Source organism: Anomaloglossus baeobatrachus, chromosome 7 (genome assembly GCF_048569485.1).
Source record: "Anomaloglossus baeobatrachus isolate aAnoBae1 chromosome 7, aAnoBae1.hap1, whole genome shotgun sequence".
Lineage (NCBI taxonomy): Eukaryota > Metazoa > Chordata > Amphibia > Anura > Aromobatidae > Anomaloglossus > Anomaloglossus baeobatrachus.
Window position 1 is genome coordinate 115,091,195 of NC_134359.1, and position 19,274 is coordinate 115,110,468.

At 45.7% G+C, this 19,274-nt stretch overlaps 1 protein-coding gene across 3 annotated transcripts in view; it reads right to left on the bottom strand.

The window, feature by feature from the left end:
- VPS8 (VPS8 subunit of CORVET complex) overlaps positions 1–19,274 on the bottom strand; it is a 347,729-nt gene that overhangs the window by 247,681 nt on the left and 80,774 nt on the right. For 2 of the 3 annotated variants that reach the window (XM_075317598.1, XM_075317597.1), the window contains 3 exons: positions 13,058–13,165; positions 8,840–8,920; positions 2,342–2,512 (listed from right to left, as the gene is read on the bottom strand). In XM_075317598.1, the coding sequence (XP_075173713.1) occupies positions 2,342–2,512; positions 8,840–8,920; positions 13,058–13,165 (360 nt within the window). The remainder of the gene's footprint in view (positions 1–2,341; positions 2,513–8,839; positions 8,921–13,057; positions 13,166–19,274) is intronic. The other variant, XM_075317599.1, reaches the window with a different exon arrangement.

Consider the following 19,274-nt stretch of genomic DNA (forward strand, 5'->3'; position numbering starts at 1 on the left):
CTTTAATGGGCCTGAACTATAAGACCAGAGATGGATAATGGGCAAACAAGTTGCTTGTTCTGGAAAGCATCAATTTGAACACGTTAACCAGATTTGGATTGGACTGAAGAGAAGATCTCCCAGATACCTCACATATAAGGGTCTATTCATCAAGACTGACGTAGAGTACTTGCTGTAGTATAAGAGGCGGGGAATTCATTAAGAGGCACTTGCCAATGAAAGAATTTGGCGTTTCTTCTAAGTGGCATGTGCCTGCATGCATCACACCAGAAGTGTTACTCCAGTCAGGATCTGGAATAGGATTTCTGCCGTACAAAATGCCTGCAGTGTAGATGAATTGGACAGATGGAGTCTGGCTACCTTCCATCCCATCCCTAAGCTCTTGGCCATTTTGGAGGAGCTGACTCAAACTAGCGTGAGACTGCCCAAAGTTGCAAAATCTTTGCTCAACTCCAAGCGGTGTATAAATTTTGCGACTTTTCAAAGTTTTTATACCATTTGTGTCGCAAAAACGTTTTGATGAATCGGCTTTATAGTATTTTTCTTTTGGCATATTCAATACCAGATGCACATAAAAAAATTAAAAAATGTTGTCCGGCAGCAAAACTTTAATAAAATCTAAAATTTATTCGGATACAGTTAAAATCACAAGAAAGAAAAGGAAAAATTAATTAAAAACATTTTTCAATGAATCCTCTCAATAGAATCAAATTATTACAGTCACGAGATGATTCATTGAAAAATGTTTTTATTTCATTTTTCTTTTTCTTTCTTGTGATTTTAACTATATCTGAATAAATGTTAGATTTTATTGAATTTTTTTTCCAAACGTTTTTTATTGATTTTTCAAATTTGTAAAAACATGACAAATATCATTGCAAAAGAAGAACATTCGTCTGACAAAATGTGACATTTCGGGTACTTTCACACTTGCGTTTATTTCCTTCCGTTACAATCCGCCCTTTTGGAAAACAGCGGAATCCGTTAACGGATTCCGTTGTTTCCCATAGACTTGTATGGGTGACGGATTGTACCAAAAGGACCTGCGTTGCTTCCGCTGGGCGACGCTCCGTTGCTTCCGCCCAGCGGGAGGAACGCAGCATGTAACGTTGTTTTGAGCAGCGGAATCCTCTGGATTTCACTGCGCATGCTCCTTTTTTTTTTTAAATCAAACTTTATTTTGGCTCGCGGTGGCCGAACGTTCAGTTGAGCGCCCGGCCGTCGGCAAGCGACAGCGCTCAGCTGAACGACCGGCCGCCAGCATGCCCGGCCGTCGGCAAGTCACAGCGCTCAGCTGAGCGCCCGCCCGCTGGCATGCCCGGCCGCCGGCAAGTGACAGCGTTCAGCTGATCACCTGGCGGTCGGCTGCAGGGAGCGATCAGCTGATCACCCGGCGGCCGGCAAGTGACAGCGCTCAGCTGATCACCGGCGGTCGGCTGCAGGGAGCGATCAGCTGATCACCCGGCGGCCGGCTACTGGGAGCGATCAGCTGATCACCCGGCGGCAGGGAGCGATCAGCTGATCACCCGGCGGCCGGCTGCAGGGAGCGATCAGCTGATCTTTCACAATAGTCTGACGCTGGTAAAACTGTAAAAAAAAATCAAAACGAATTGCGTTGTTTTGCAGCATCCGTTGCATCCGTTGTGCCACTTTATGCAACACATCCGTTGCATCCGTTACACAATGCAATGCAACGGATACCGTTCAACGCAAGTGTGAAACTAGCCTTAGTGAATTTTCAATGATGAACAACATACTTTTTTTTTCCTTGTTTCTTCAATCTGAGGATACCGGCCTCATGAATCCGCGCACCTATGGAATTATTTCTATTATTGGTTAGATGATATTCTTTTTCGTTCGCAATTAAAACATAAGTTTACCTTCGTAAGTTTTTAAAAGAAGAGAAATGCCAATGTTTTTTTGCAGACGAAAAAAAAAAAAGCAAAAAAAGGAAACCGATATGTCAATGTATCACCTATCCACAGGACTATTGACAAATGTAGGTTTTCTGGCACCTAAATAAGTTCTGTGTGAAAAAAGGCCTAGTGAGTATGCGCAACCACTGCTCCATTCACTGACCATTATCTGTCCATAGGCCATACAGACAGAGCAGTGGTCGCACATGCTCACTAACGTATACATAGTCTACTAAATACAGTTGACTAATGTAAACACATGCTCACTAATATATACGCAGGGGATTTTGGGTTCCCACTTCTTCGGATCATTGGAGATCTCAACAACAAGATCTCTACCAATCATACATTTATCATCTTTACTGCGTGATAAATGTTGCATATGGTACAACTTCTTTAGGTATTGCAGCACACAATGCACTTACCAGAGCCTGGCTGACGTTCCCCCCTGTAGCCAGAGACTTAAAGTGGCTGCTGTTATACACAAGCTGGAAATCAGAAATCTCCAGTGTCTCCAGTTCCTCTTGGCTCTGTCGGTCGATCACATGGAGCTTTTCTGCACTGTCCAGCAGGGCCACCGTACGAGCATTAATCCACTGGAAAGAAGGGAATTTTGTTTACTTACCGTAAATTCCTTTTCTTCTAGCTCCAATTGGGAGACCCAGACAGTGGGTGTATAGCTACTGCCTCTGGAGGCCGCACAAAGAACTACACTTAAAAGTGTAAGGCCCCTCCCCTTCTGGCTATACACCCTCCCGTAGGAGTACGGATTCCTCAGTTTTAGTACCAAAGCAAGAAGGAGGAAAGCCAATAACAGTTTCAAAAACAAATTCAATCCGATAACAAGATCGGAGAACTTAAGAAACAACATGAACAACATGTGCACCCGAAAAACGAAACCCTAAGAACAAATAGGGCGGGTGCTGGGTCTCCCAATTGGAGCTAGAAGAAAAGGAATTTACGGTAAGTAAACAAAATTCCCTTCTTCTTTTTCGCTCCTAATTGGGAGACCCAGACAGTGGGACGTCCAAAAGCAGTCCCTGGGTGGGTAAAAAGATACCACATGAACGGGCTGTCAGACAGCCTCTTCCTACAGGTGGGCCACCGCCGCCTGAAGGACCTGTCTACCTAGGCTGGCATCTGCCGAAGCGTAGGTATGCACTTGATAGTGTTTGGTAAACGTGTGCAGACTCGACCAGGTAGCCGCCTGGCACACTTGCTGAGCCGTAGCCTGATGCCGCAATGCCCAGGACGCACCCACGGCTCTGGTAGAATGGGCCTTCAGTCCAGATGGAATCGGAAGCCCAGCAGAACGGTATGTGTGAAGAATTGGTTCCTTGATCCACCGCGCCAGGGTGGATTTGGAAGCTTGCGATCCCTTATGCTGACCAGCGACTAGGACAAAGAGCGCATCAGAACGGCGTAGAGACGCCGTGCGAGAAATGTAAATCCTGAGTGCTCTCACCAGGTCCAACAGATGTAAACCCTTTTCAAATTGGTGAACTGGATGCGGACACAAAGATGGCAAAGTGATATCCTGATTGAGATGAAAGGAAGAAACCACCTTGGGAGAAAACTCTGGAATTGGACGCAGTACTACCTTGTCTTGGTGAAACACCAGGAAGGGAGATTTGCAAGATAACGCCGCTAGCTCGGACACTCTTCGAAGAGACGTGACCGCCACAAGAAAAACTACCTTTTGTGAAAGCCGAGAAAGGGGAACCTCTTTCAAAGGCTCGAAAGGCGGCTTCTGGAGAGCAATGAGAACCTTGTTCAGATCCCAGGGTTCCAATGGCCGTCTGTAAGGAGGAACGATATGACAAACTCCTTGGAGAAACGTGCGTACTTTAGAAAGCCGTGCCAAGCGCTTCTGAAAGAATACGGATAGCGCGGAGACTTGACCCTTAAGCGAGCTAAGCGACAAACCTTTTTCCAACCCAGACTGCAGGAAGGAAAGAAAAATTGGCAATGCAAATGGCCAGGGAGAAAACCCTTGAGCCAAGCACCACGCTAAGAATATCTTCCACGTCCTGTGATAGATCTTAGCTGAGGATGGTTTTCTAGCCTGTCTCATTGTGGCAACAACTTCATGAGATAAACCTGATGCCGCTAGGATCCAGGACTCAATGGCCACACAGTCAGGTTCAGGGCCGCAGAATTCAGATGGAAAAACGGCCCTTGAGACAGCAAATCTGGACGGTTTGGTAGTGTCCACGGTTGGCCTACCGTGAGATGCCACAGATCCGGGTACCACGACCTTCTTGGCCAATCTGGAGCGACGAGTATGGCTCGATGGCAGTCGGACTTGATTTTCCGGAGAACTCTGGGTAACAATGCTAGAGGTGGGAACACATAGGGGAGTCGGAATTGCGACCAATCCTGAACCAAGGCGTCTGCCGCCAGCGCTCGGTGATCGTGAGACCGTGCCATGAAAACTGGGACCTTGTTGTTGTGCCGTGACGCCATCAGATCGACGTCCGGCGTCCCCCAGCGGCAACAGATCTGCTGAAACACGTCCGGGTGAAGGGACCATTCCCCTGCGTCCATGCCCTGGCGACTGAGAAAGTCTGCTTCCCAGTTTTCCACGCCTGGGATGTGAACTGCGGATATGGTGGACGCTCTGCTTTCCACCCACGTCAAAATCCGCTGGACTTCTTGAAAAGCTTGGCGACTGCGTGTTCCCCCTTGGTGGTTGATGTACGCCACCGCCGTGGAATTGTCCGACTGAATCCGAATCTGCTTGCCTTCCAGCCATTGTTGGAAGGCTCGCAGGGCAAGATAGATTGCTCTGATTTCCAGAACATTGATCTGCAGGGTGGACTCTTCCTGAGTCCACGTCCCCTGAGCCCTGTGGTGGAGAAACACCGCTCCCCACCCTGATAGGCTCGCATCCGTCGTGACCACTGCCCAGGACGGGGGAAGGAACGACTTTCCCTGTGACAATGAGGTGGGGAGAAGCCACCAACGCAGAGAGTCCTTGGCAGTCTGAGAGAGGGAGACAGTCCTGTCGAGGGACGTCGATTTCCCATCCCATTGGCGTAGAATGTCCCATTGTAGAGGGCGCAGATGAAACTGCGCGAACGGGACTGCCTCCATTGCTGCTACCATCTTTCCTAGGAAATGCATGAGGCGCCTCAGTGAGTGCGACTGGCTCTGAAGGAGAGATTGCACTCCAGTCCGTAGCGAGCACTGCTTGTCCAGTGGAAGCCTCACTATCGCTGAGAGAGTATGAAACTCCATGCCAAGATAAGTCAGAGATTGGGTCGGGGTTAGATGAGACTTTGGAAAGTTGATAATCCACCCGAAACTCTGGAGAGTGTCTAGTGCCACCTTCAGACTGTGTTGGCATGCCTCTTGAGAGGGTGCCTTTATAAGCAGGTCGTCTAGATACGGGATGACCGAGTGACCCTGCGAGTGCAGAACAGCTACTACTGCTGCCATGACTTTGGTGAAGACCCGGGGGGCTGTTGCCAGACCGAAAGGTAACGCTACGAACTGCAGGTGTTCGTCGTGTATGACGAAGCGTAGGAAACGCTGATGCTCTGGTGCAATCGGCACGTGGAGATACGCATCTTTGATATCTATTGATGCTAGAAAATCTCCTCGAGACATTGAGGCTATGACGGAGCGTAGGGATTCCATCCGGAACCTCCTGACTTTTACGTGTCTGTTGAGCAACTTTAGATCCAGGACGGGTCGATACGATCCGTCCTTTTTTGGGACCACAAACAGATTGGAGTAAAAACCGTGACCTTGTTCCTGAAGAGGGACGGAGGTCACCACTCCTTCCGCCTTTAGAGCGGCCACCGCCTGCAACAGAGCATCGGCTCGGTCTGGTGGTGGAGAAGTTCTGAAGAAACGAGTTGGCGGACGAGAACTGAACTCTATCCTGTACCCGTGAGACAGAATATCCCTCACCCAACGGTCTTTGACGCGTGACAGCCAAATGTCGCCAAAGTGGGAAAGCCTCCCACCGACCGCGGGTGTGGGAATCGGAGACCGCAAGTCAGGAGGACGCCGTCTTGGCAACGGTTCCTCCGGCTGTCCTTTTTGGGCGTGACTGAGACCTCCAAGAATCTGAGCGTCTCTGGTCTTTTTGAGTCTTTTTTGACGAGGCGAATTGGGACCTGCCCGGTCCTCGAAAGGACCGATAACCAGACTGACCCTTCCTCTGTTGGGGTTTGTTTTGTCTGTGTTGCGGTAAGGATGAGTCCTTACCCTTGGAGTGTTTGATGATTTCATCCAAACGCTCTCCAAACAATCGGTCACGAGAAAAAGGCAAATTGGTTAAGCACTTCTTGGAATGAGAATCTGCTTTCCAATGTCTCAACCACAGGGCTCTACGCAAAACAACGGAGTTGGCTGACGCCACTGCCGTGCGGCTTGTAGCGTCAAGAACAGCATTAATCGCGTACGACGCGAATGCCGCCATTTGCGAGGTCAATGGTGCTACCTGCGGGGCAAATGCACGTGTGACTGAGTCGACTCGCGCAAGCCCGGCTGAGATAGCTTGGAGTGCCCATACGGCCGCAAAAGAAGGCGCTAATGACGCTCCAATCGCTTCATAGATGGATTTCAGCCAGAGCTCCATCTGCCTGTCAGTGGCATCTTTAAGTGCCGCTCCATCTTCAACTGCAACCAAGGATCTAGCTGCAAGCCTGGAAATTGGAGGATCCACTTTTGGACACTGGGTCCAACCCTTGACCACCTCAGGGGGAAAAGGATAGCGTGTATCTTTAAGCCGTTTAGGAAAACGCCTTTCAGGATAAGCGTGGGGTTTCTGGATTGCGTCTCTAAAGTCAGCGTGGTCCAGAAAAGTGCTTAATGTACGCTTAGGGTATCTGAAATGGATTCTCTCGTGCTGCGAAGCTGACTCCTCTACAAGAGGAGCTGGTGGGGAAATATTTAACATCTTATTGATGTTAAATATAAGATCATTAACTATGGCGTCACCATCTGGTGTATCTAGATTAAGAGCGGTCCCAGGATCAGAATCCTGATCAGTTACGTCCGCCTCATCACCCATAGATTCATCTCGCTGGGATCCTGACCATTGAGATGAATGTGAAGGCCCGTCATAGCGAGCCCGCTTAGGCTGCCCGGGGCCATCGTCCGAGTCAGAGTCTTCACCCTGAGGTGTATATGCCCGTCCCGGAGCTTGGAGGTAATTCAGCTGAGGGGGACCAGGGGGCAATGATTGCACAGTGTCCGTGGCCTGAAGTACAGGCCTAGCTCGCAATGTGTCAAGAATTTGTGACATAGTGAGAGACATTCTGTCAGCAAAAGCTGCAAACTCAGTTCCTGTCACTTGGACAGCATTCACAGGTGGTACACCCTGGGTCACGTCCAGCAGAGGTCCCGACTGTGCAAGCGCCGCAGGGGCCGAGCACTGCACACAATGGGGGTCCGTGGAGCCTGCCGGTAGAAAAGTCCCACATGCGGTGCAGGAAGCATATAATGTCTGTGCCTTGGCACCCTTGCGTTTTACGGACGACATGCTGCTGGCTCTCTGCAATGTGAGAGAGTCTATAGCCAAAGGGCGACCAGCGCTATGCAGTACAAAGTATTTGCAGGAACAAAATACTAAGATAACTACTGGCACAAGAGGGGGTGAGCCCTGAGGGCTGCTTACCGCCCGCTGAATAGCGGGTAAGAGGCGCAGAATTCCTTGTCTGGGTCTCCCCGGCTCCCCTCTGCAGCTCAGCGTGTCAGCAGGAATGGCTGCCGGCGTCTGTGGAGAGGGGCGGTCCGTGGGAGTTTCCAAACAAAAGTGCGGGAAACAGTGTCCCCTCTGTGCCGATTGTGAGGGCTGGAGTATGTAAAAACGACTCCAGCCCTCGGCGCTGATGCACTGGCCAGCGTCCCGCCCCTCTCCTGACTGGCAGGTCTGGGGGCGGGAACGAACGGAAGCAGGCCGCAAAAGCCGGGGACTCGAGTTATCAGCGCGGCCGCCGTAAAAGCGCGGGCCGCGCTGAAGTCCCCGGCGCACCACAAGTGCCAGCCGCGCCGCAGTCCCAGCGGCCGGCGCGACCGATTCCCAGAAGTGGCCAGCGTCCCGCCCCTCTCCTGACTGGCAGGTCTGGGGGCGGGAACGAACGGAAGCAGGCCGCAAAAGCCGGGGACTCGAGTTATCAGCGCGGCCGCCGTAAAAGCGCGGGCCGCGCTGAAGTCCCCGGCGCACCACAAGTGCCAGCCGCGCCGCAGTCCCAGCGGCCGGCGCGACCGATTCCCAGAAGTGTGCCTGCTTCAGCGAAGCTGAATGAGGCCATGGCACAAGCGCCGTAGCGCTGATGTCCCCCGGCGCACTACAACACCCAGCATGCTGCGGTGTGAGCGCCAAATGCACGGGGACACAGAGTACCTTGAGGAAGCAGGGCCATGTCCCTGATGTACTCCGCTCCATCCAGCATCTTCTCCAGGGGCTGTAGATGGAGCACGGTCTCAGTGCCTGGAGACCAGTAAATCCCACTTCACCCAGAGCCCTGTAAAAAGGGATGGGGAAGGAATCAGCATGTGGGCTCCTGCCGCCGTACCCGCAATGGGTACCTCAACCTTACAAACACCTCCGACATACAGTGGGGTGAGAAGGGAGCATGCTGGGAGCCCTATATGGGCCCTCTTTTCTTCCATCCGACATAGTCAGCAGCTGCTGCTGACTAAAAACAATGGAGCTATGCGTGCGTGTCTGACCTCCTGCGCACAAAGCTAAAACTGAGGAATCCGTACTCCTACGGGAGGGTGTATAGCCAGAAGGGGAGGGGCCTTACACTTTTAAGTGTAGTTCTTTGTGCGGCCTCCAGAGGCAGTAGCTATACACCCACTGTCTGGGTCTCCCAATTAGGAGCGAAAAAGAAAGAAAGAGCTGGTATATAAAAAAGAGCAGCAGCTGCGGATGATCCAACAGGTGTCTGCAGAAAACTCACCGTGAAGTTGATGAGATCATAGTGCAGATGGAGCTGCTTTTGTTTGTTTATGTGGATTGCTCCAGATTCATCCCTCTTCACCTGGAGATAGAGGAGTTCTGTTAATGATACACTAATATAACGTACAATGCACTAACAATGAAACCTTGTTATAGATCCACCTGAAAGTACAGAACATAGCACCGAACGCTACAGCACAAAAATTCTTCTAAAAGAAACGCTCCAGTAAAAATATTTCTTTGACTTGATACGATTTCTTCCCTGTGACTATACGGTGACCTATATAATATTGCATACTTTGAGCTTTTGTGGTTTAGAGTTTGCTTCTTTTTCATTTGTTGTAGATACAGGTTTTATATGTATGCCAACATTAAAGTTAAGTTTTATCTTCACTTTGGTGCTTTTTCTATTTTTGCCTCGATACTGCAGCATAAGCTATTATTTAAGGAAAATGTAGACACTCTTGTGCATACCTGTTTGACTTAATGTGCCAAGTCTGGGTTATCTGCCATTTTAATGACGCTTCTTCACGTCTAAAATGGTCCCCTAATGTAGACTATATTTCCCATAAAGACAGTCTCATCACAATTACAATTGCTTTTGCTCTGTTCAAATCATTGCCAGTGACTGTTCAGTGACATTAAGCCGATGTCCCGATTTGTATCCTATGTGATGTATATTGCAGAACCTCAGCATATCCTGTGATGTATACACCAGTGTCTCAATGTATCCCCTGATGTATACAGTAGTGTCCCAGTGTCTCCTAAGTGATGTATATACAATAGTCTGAGGATTTCATATGAAATGTATATACAGCAGTCTCAGTGTATCCTATGTGATTATATACAGCAGTCTCAGTGTATTATATGTTCTTATGTAATGTATATTTCAGAATATCAGCATATTCTCTGATGTATACACCAGTGTCTCAATGTATCCCCTTCTGTGTACAGTAGAGTTTCAGTGTGGTGTATATACAACAGTCGCAGTGTCTCATGTGAAATGTAGTGTATCCTATCTGATTATATACAGAAGTCTGTGTATCCTATGTAATGTATATACAGCAGTCTCAGTGTATCCTATGTTCTTATGTGATATATGTACAGCAGAATTTCAGTAACTCCTATGTGATGTATATACAGCAATCTCAGGGTCTCGTATGAAATGTATATACAGCAGTATCAGTGTATCCTATGTGATGTATATACAGCATAATCTGTGTATCCTATGTGATACATCCAGCAGTCTCAGTGTATCCTATGTGATATATATACAATTGTAAAAGAATATAGGGAAATGGCCATAGTGGTAAATGGCCATAGTGTTGAAATGTAAGTGTTTTATTGAAAAATGAACTAATATATTCTAGAGTATATCTCTATCGGAATCTCAGTGTATCCAATATGATGTATACAGAATCTCAGTGTATGACATGTGACACAGTTTCAGCCTCTCACCTACGATATACTGTTCAAAAAAGCAAAAGTAATTTGCCAATTAGCTCAAAAGCTTTGTAACAGGCTGCATGGGCTATTCCCTGGATAATGCCTAATCAATTATGCAGGTGAAAGGTCTGGAGCGGATTCCAGGTGTGGGATTTGTATTTGGAAGCTGTTACTGTGAACCCACAACATGCAGTCATATGAGCTCTCAATGGAAAAGAAACAGACAATCACAAGACTGAAAAAAGAATAAATCCATCCGAGAGATAGCAGAATGCTATGAGTGGCCAAATCACCAATTTGGTCCATTCTGTAAAACGAAGAGCACACAAGTGAGGTTGGGAACTCAAAAAGGTTTGAACACCCACAGAAGACAACAGTGGTGGATGATCACAATAAACTTTCCAAGGTGAAGAAAAAACCCTTCACGATACCTAAGTGAAAGACACTGCAGGAAGTAGGTGTTCTAGTATCTAAGTCGATTATTAAGAGAAGACTTCATGACAGCAAATACAGAGGGTTCACCACAAGGTGCCAACCAGTAATCAGCCTTAAAAATAGAAAGGCCAGAATAGACTTTGCCAAAAAGATCTACAGAAGCCATCCAATTCTGGAAAACAATTCTTTGGACAGATAAAACTAAAATCGACCTGTACCAGAATGATGGGAAAAAGAAAGTATGGGGAAGGATTGGAATGGCTCATAATCCAAAGCACAGCATATCCTCTGTAACACATGGTGGAGGCAGTGTGATGGCCGGGCATGCATGGCTTCCAATGGCCCTGGGTCACTAATATTTATTGGTGATGTGACTGAAGACAAAAGCAGACAGAGAAATTCTGAAGTGTATAGGGCGATACTTTCTGCTCAGATTCCAGCAAGGTTGATTGGACGGTGCTTCACAATACAGATGGACAATTACCCAAAACATACTGCGCAAAAGTAATCCAAGCGTTTTTTAAGGCAAAGAAGTGGAATATTCTGCAATGGCCAGCCACCAGATCTGAACCCCATTGAGCTGCATTTAACATGATTAAGACAAAACTTAAGGCATAAAGATCCACAAACAAGCAACAACTGAAGTCCGCTGCAGTACAAGCTGACAAAGCCTCACAAAGGAGGAAATCCAGCGTTTGGTGATGGCCATGGGCTTACAGACAAAACAGCTTTCTTATAAAGTAGAAATAATAGGCCAATGTTTTGAAACAGTCAGAAAGAAAAAGCAATCACAGCACAGCTTTCATTTGTCAAAACAGAATACAAAATGAAAGCTGCTCTACAATTGGTTGCTATTAAGTTTTTCTTTTAGACAGTTTCATAAGTCTTGACTTCTATCTTTAGTTGCATGGGAAGACAAAACAGGTGGAGTGTGAAGATAGGTGGGGAAGGAAGGATTCTGAGAGCTGCCATGAGGAACTTGAGAGGTGGTGATGTGATCCTGTAGATCACAGGAAGTCGGAGACTGACATCCTGTCTACACATGAACGCATGTAGTGGATTGTTTGTCAGACTGCTGATCAACTGCCTCACTGTTCTATATAAAAAAGGGGAAAACTGTAGATGTTACTGAGGTGCCACACTTAAGGGGGTTATCCAGGATTTTGATTATTTTTCCTTATTGGGCTAAGAACTTACAGGCAGGTAGTTGCACGGACAGCTCCTCCCAGCAATTCTGCTGCTTCATTAGACCTCACGTCAGCAAATCCAGCTGTTCCTCTTCCAGTCTGATTCGTAAATGGGACGTCGCTGCTGACGTCATGCAGTTCAGCAGAAGGGAGCTGGCTGTCAATCAGTATGAAATCAGCAGTGACGTCCTGTTGATGGAGCACAGCAGAAGCGACAAAGCTGCTCTGTCGACTCAAGGTCAAATGCAGCAACCAGCAGGAGAAGTCCGTAACCGCTCTGAGATATAAAACATAGTTACATAGGTTGAAAAGAGACCTAGGTCCACCTAGTTCAACCTTCCTCCACAAATTATATATTTTTGTCATGAAATCATCTATAACCAATATTGGTATGTGTACTGAGGAATTGGGCATTCCCGGCTGCCTGCAGCTGCTGCCGCCAGCGCCGAGAACAGCAGAACCACGGGTCTGGGGGGTGTCGGACCCCAGATAATCAGACATTGACCTATCCTAAGGAGAAACCATCAGTGTAAAAGTAGTGGACAACCACTTTAATATTCTTTTGGGATTGTTGATACATCAAAGTGGTATTCTCAGCTTTAGTATATATGGCACATACATATACACATATATATATATATATATATATATATATATATATATATATATATATATATATATATATATATATACACACACACATATATATATACATATCCATTAATGCTTGATAGGTGACGACCACAGACCTGGGACTCTTACTAATTAAGGGAATGGAGGTCCAGTGATCAATTTACAGCTATTATTGATAATTCATAGATGTCACAAGTTATAATATACGGCAGTTCAATGGAGAAGTGTCAGAACATGCGGAATTACTTAAAGGGCTAGCAAGAAATTAATAAAAGCCTGGAATAAGGGATCCCCAAAACCCTATTCTCTGGATAGATGGCTCCTGTGGTTATGTCACAAATGCTTAAGATGGGAATATCCCTTTATTTGAACTTTCTATAAGTTTCAAAACACTGTCATAGGCAATTATTTGTTTTCTTCTTGCACATTTGAATTTCATTATTAAAATGTAATTATATTTTTTAATTTCTCTCAAAAAAGAATTAATTGACGTTAGTGGCTCAATAGTAAGTTCTTACCAAAAGGAAATGAACTACATCGCCTCTGCAGAAGGCCAGCATGGGGTTTAAGGCCCCCTGCAGGATCACAAAGTACCAGGCTAGAAGTGGTACACTGGAGGGATCCATCTAGGAGATGAAAAGAAACAGTAATTAAGCAATACATAATAAACTTATTACTAGACTGCTAAATTGATTTCTGGTCCTTACAAAGCATTCGTAGGACATCAAAGATAAATGCGCCATCTCCAGAGACAAAATAAACCTGTCCTCAACCTTACATGTGAGCTAATGAGTGTATAATTAAAAAGTGTACAATACACTGCCACAGCTGGCAGAACTTTTTGTAATCCAGAAACCATTAAAGAGACTCTATGCATTACTTATTACTACACTTAAGAGATACACTTGTGTCATCTTCAATCTTCAGGAGCACAGCTCTCCCCCTCCTCCTGGCTTCCTGATTGCCGCCGGGTGGTGTGCTCCTGATTGACAGTTTTCATGGCCGTTCTGCTGTGTAGTGCCCGATTCTACAAGGAGAGGGAGCTGGACAAATCAATCTCAGAACAATGCGTCTAATGCGGGCGTCACACAAGACGATCTATCGTGCGATATGTCGTCTGTGTCATGGTTTTCGTGACGCACATCCGGCATAGTTTTTGATGTCGTTTCGTGTGACACCTACGAGCTTCTCAGAACGATCGCAAATTGGTTATAAATCGTGTATCGTTCGCACGTCGTTTATTTTTAAAAAATCGTTTATTTTTCTTTGCGCCGGATGTTTATTGTACCCGGGGTAGCACACATCGCTCCGTGTGACACCCCGGGAACGATGAACTGCAGCTTACCTGCGGCCGCCGGCAATGCTGAAGGAAGAGGGTGGGCAGGATGTTTACGTCCCGCTCATCTCCGCCCCTCTGCTTCTATTGGCCGGCGGCTGTGTGACGTCGCTGTGACGCCAAACGTCCCACCCCCTTCAGGAAGTGGATGTTCGCCGCCCACAGCGACGTCGCTCAGCAGGTAAGTACGTGTGACGGGGGTTTAACGAGCTTGTGCGACACAGGCAGCGATTTGCCCGTGACGCACAGGGGTGGATACGATCGCTCGTGCGATTGCACAATAGATCATATCGTGTGACGCCCGCATTAGTGCTATAATAAAGAGTTTGTAAGCGCCGACCATCTTGTTTAGAAGTCTGGCTACCACCAATAGACTGCAGCGGTGGCCAATAATCTAGGCCAGTATTTCCAAAACTCCAGTCCTCATGGCTCCCAACAGGTCATGTTTTCAGGATTTCCTTAGCATTGAACAGGTGATGGAATTATTCTCATGGCATCACCTGTGCAATGTTAAGGAAATCCTGAAAACATGCCCTGTTTGGGTCCATGAGGACCGGAGTTTGGGAAACATTGATCTAGGCAATGAGCTGTAAACAACAGAATTAGAAAAATCTCCAATTTTGAGAATGGAGAGGACTTTTTTTTCTAGAACAAGCAAATTGTAAAGTTGCAGTTGAACCTCTATATGACAATGAGAATATTTTTTTTAACTCTTAGTGGTCACTTGGCCTCTGCTCTCAAGCAACAGCTCTAAAAGTCTTGTGAACAATTGATGCTGTTGCTCAATAGCAGAGTTGATGGGTTGGGGAGCGATCACTATGGATAAGCTAGGATACTACACATAAAAAAGACGCCCCCCAAACAATTCTCCATTGTAGAGCATAACGGAAATTGCCTGATATGTTCTATAATAATGCATATAGGACTTTTACTTCACAGGCCATCACTAACATCCCCCTTTTTGAGACTAGCTGGCTTTTTTTTTACCAAAGGGGATAGGAGTGTGTGACACGAGGCCAGAACAAGCGTGGCAGAGCACAAGCTGCTGCTGCTGGGAACATTGACAGTAACTACCCTGATCATTTTATACAGTGCAATAAAAAGTATCAATTAGTAATGCCCATTGAACTGCCCACAATAATCTATGTAGACCAAAGTGCATAGAACAAGACAGCAGAAGCACTCCATTCACTGTACATCACACTACACAATGCATATTAGGGGGAGCACAAGATTTGAAAATCTAGCAATTCCTTAAGTATCACATACAGGAAGGGCTTCTGTCGGCTTATTCTGAACATTTCTGAGGCATAGTGTTAGAAGCCGGATTTACCAAGATTCCAGAAAACTGGAAATAACAAATTCACTGATCAGCTGGAAAACACTTCCTGCTCTGTTAAGTTGGTTGCTACTTTATTTTTTTTTTTATTTATCCACATACCTGAGCATAATACACAAACAACAAAAACAAGTGTACAAATGCCACAAAGTATATTATTACCGACAACATTATGTGAAATTATAGGCAGATCAACCCTTCTGCCAGCCCAGGTCTGGGTTTTGTACTTAAAATATAAATATGTTGAAGTACAAAAAGAAAAAGGAAGTAGAAAAAGGAAGAGAATAGAAAAGAAAGGAAGGAGAAACACAAACATGTACAGGGGTAGACCAGGGCAACAAAGGGCAGAATATATGTCAATGAGAAGGGAGGAGAGGGGGGGGGGCATACCCAAGGGGGAACCAACACGTATCCTCTACAACAATCTAGTTGCCAGTGATCAGGAAGTCATAATCCCACGAGAATTTAAATTCCAACCACGGGAACTAGGTCCTATAAAAACGCTCGTAACGATCATATAGGTAAGTTGGTTGGTACTTCTCATTACTTCAAATGGCAAAGAAGGCGCTACTATGTGCAATAAAGGGGAAGCCTCATCTTCATAATGGGTAAAATTGCAAAATGGTTGCAAAAACAAGCAACTTTGAAAATCCACTAACAAATGGGGAGATTTTAAATTCTACTGTATACAACTCGTCTCAGAAAAGCCAGTTACCAAGCCAAGGAGGGCGCGTCACTTGTAGACTCTGTGCTTTAGAGCAGTGTTTCCCAACTGCAGTCCTCAACAGCCACCAATAGATCATGTTTCCAGGCTTTCCTTAGTATTGCCCAGGTGTTCATTCCATTACTTGTGCTATACTTTGGATATCCTAAAAATATGATCTGTTGGTGGCTCTTGAGGCGTGGAGTTGGAGTCACTGCTTTAGAGCCTCCCAGTGTAGCTCTGATAGCTGGACTAGCTGAGATTCAGTGTCCCCGTGCTTCATTCAAGCTGCAGAAGCAAAGCTGCTTCTTTGAGCAGAATGAAAAATTCCCAGTTTGAACTGGCAAAACAACCATTCTGCTGGTCCGAACTGTCACTGTTTTGGAGTGCACCCTCCCAAAGACAGAAAGCCGGAAGGCAGCGGAGAGGTGCGCTCCAGAAGAAGCAGGAAGAGAGAAACACTTTAATGAAGACCCAATTATTACCAGTTCTGAAAACTAATACAAAGATTCAAATACAAAATTCCCTAGTAGAGCATTGTAAAAGAGAACAACAAACTTTCTTTGCATGTATAGAATCCCTATATAACCAGGTGAAGTTCACAGTTTTGCCGTCACTACACTCATCATCGCCAGAATATATATGGTATATATATGATATAGATAGAGATTATATATATATATATATATATATATATATAATAGCAATAACTAGTTTTCTAACAGCTAACATGCTAATGAGCAAAGGTGATATTCTCCTCATGGATGGTTTATACTGTTCTCATCTTTGCTTTACCCAAAAGTCATAAGTCATAAAGGAATGTGTGTTGAAGAGAGAAAAGCAAAAGGAAGGAAGGAAGGAAGAGCGGCCAAGGACATCAGTCTGGCTCCAAACCAGTGCATTTTCAGACCAAACATGAGAGTTTAAAGTGCATTTAAAGTATAAGTAAAAAGAACAAAAAAAACCCACTAGTTTCTGTAATTCGTTATATCAGTGTTGGAGGTTTTGTCTGTTTAGGTCTTTGCACCAACTTTGGTCACTCTTGTTTCTATTATATTTGTGTTTCTTTTTCTGTATCTTTATAAAATCAAAAAAACTTTGATTAAAAAAAAAAAAAAAGATACCGCATTTTTCGGACTTTAAGACGCACCGAACCATAAGAAGCACCCTGGTTTTAGAGGAGGAAAATATGAAAATAAAATTTTAAGCAAAAAATGTGGTCATGACACACTTATGGGTCGAGGATCTGCTGCTGACACTGTTATGGGGGTACTGTCCCCAAATTCTCTACTGAGGTACCCCATCCTGATAATGATCCTCCTGACTTGTATATGATCCCCATCCTTGTATATATGTACCCCATTCTGGTATATATTTCCTTCCTGCTATATACCGCCATCATGGTATAGCCCCCATCCCGCTACATAGCGTCATCCTGGTATATGCCCTTATCCTGCTATATACTGCCATCCTGCTATATACCGCCATCCTGCTATATACCGCCATCCATGCTGCTATATACCCCCATCCATCCTGCTATATACCCCCATCCATCCTGCTATATACCCCCATCCATCCTGATATATACCCCCATCCATCCTGGTATATCCCCTTATCCTGCTATATACCGCCATCCTGCTATCACTCCAGGCTGTAAATGCCAGGGGTGATCATGAGGGCCGGCTGTTTACTATGCGTGCACCCCCCGCATGCATATGAGGATGCATGCATATGAAATAAGCGCGCCCACTTGGTCACGGCAGGCTGCTACAGCCTGCTCATGCCACCGATGACCCGCTCCACCTCAGCACCATCATTCCCCACAGCCACATTCAGACTATAAGACGCACCCGCCACTTTCCCCCAACATTATAGTCCGAAAAATACGGTACATAAGATATGGAGTTGGATGCTCCCCAAGGCTGTGTGCCATCTGCTGCTGTGTTTTATGCTCATTTTACCTCTCTATTACTATTGTCGGAATTTTAATCTAATTCCCGTGTATCATAGTAGGAAAGCTTTACAGTTTTTTTATTATTGTGATTGACTTTTCCTCTCCTCATGCCGACTGCATTGCAAATGACAGACAGGTGCTGGTTTACATGAGTGGATGTGCAAACGACAAAGACATAAAAGATGTGATCAATGAAAAAGGAGTTAATTATTGTTGGTGTCCGATCGTTAGGCACGCTTACAAATCACAATAATAAAAGAAGCACCATTGAAATGAACAAAACCATGTTAAAGGCTCATAAAAGGTATCTGTGGAGTATCAATAATATCCCTCATTTGATTTTTAACTTTCAAAAGGGTATCACAACTATAACCACTATGGCATGACCAAAGTCCTGCCTCTCCAAAAAACTAAATCATCTGACCAAAGCAGCTCACAAGATGAGATGAACTGGAGAGATGGTACCACGTGTGTGTGGGTATTTTAGGAGAATCGGTCACCAAGTTGTTGCTGCCTTATTTGAGATATGCACAATGTAGGGACAAAGACGCCAATTCCAGTGATGTGTCACTTACTGGGCCTTTTGATGTAGTTTTGATAAAATTATCGGTTTATCTGCTGCGGCTCTGCTAATCCTCTCAATGAGAAGCTTCTCAAAATTCATGAGCTCTGGCTATCCAGGCTTCTATCTAACACACAGAGTTTTGCACAAACTTCGCCAACTGTCATGGCAGCGTTGGGTTCTATTCAGATTGAAGATTCTGACACTCCGCCCGATGGTTTCTTTGGTGTCTGGGATCAACACAGGCAGATTCAGGTGTCGACCTGTGCGTGCTGATGCATAGTCAGGATAGTAAGAGTTAATCTTTTCTAGTCTGCTTGCTCCTTTAATCACAGGTTGTGGGGAGACCTATCACATCTGCTCACCTCCTATTTATGTTGGTGGAATCCTTCTACCCATGCCAACTAAAGTTTATTCTATGTTGGTCTGTGAGATGTGGTGACCCAGATTCTCTGGAGACAGTTGTGCTTATTGCTTGGAGCGGTTGTGGCGTTTACTCAAGTTATTTTGTACTTTCTTCCTGCTCTTGTTTTTCCTCCTGAATCTATTGTCTTTACCTTTATGTGACAGAGTGTTGTTTTTTTTCCCTTGTCTGTCTCTACCACTCCTCTCCTGTTCCTCCCTGGGGGAAGAGGAGGGGAAATCAAATCAGGACTGGTCAGGAGCAGGGACTGGAAGGAGACTCAGGCATCTCCATCATTAAGAGTATCCCTAAGTTTAGATATAGTGTAGGGCACCCTAGCATGAGGGACAGGCCCCAGTTCCCCGCTATCCCAAAGTCATAGTGACACTACCATTGTTTTGACTCCTTTCTGTCTACACTGTACATAGGCATAAAGCT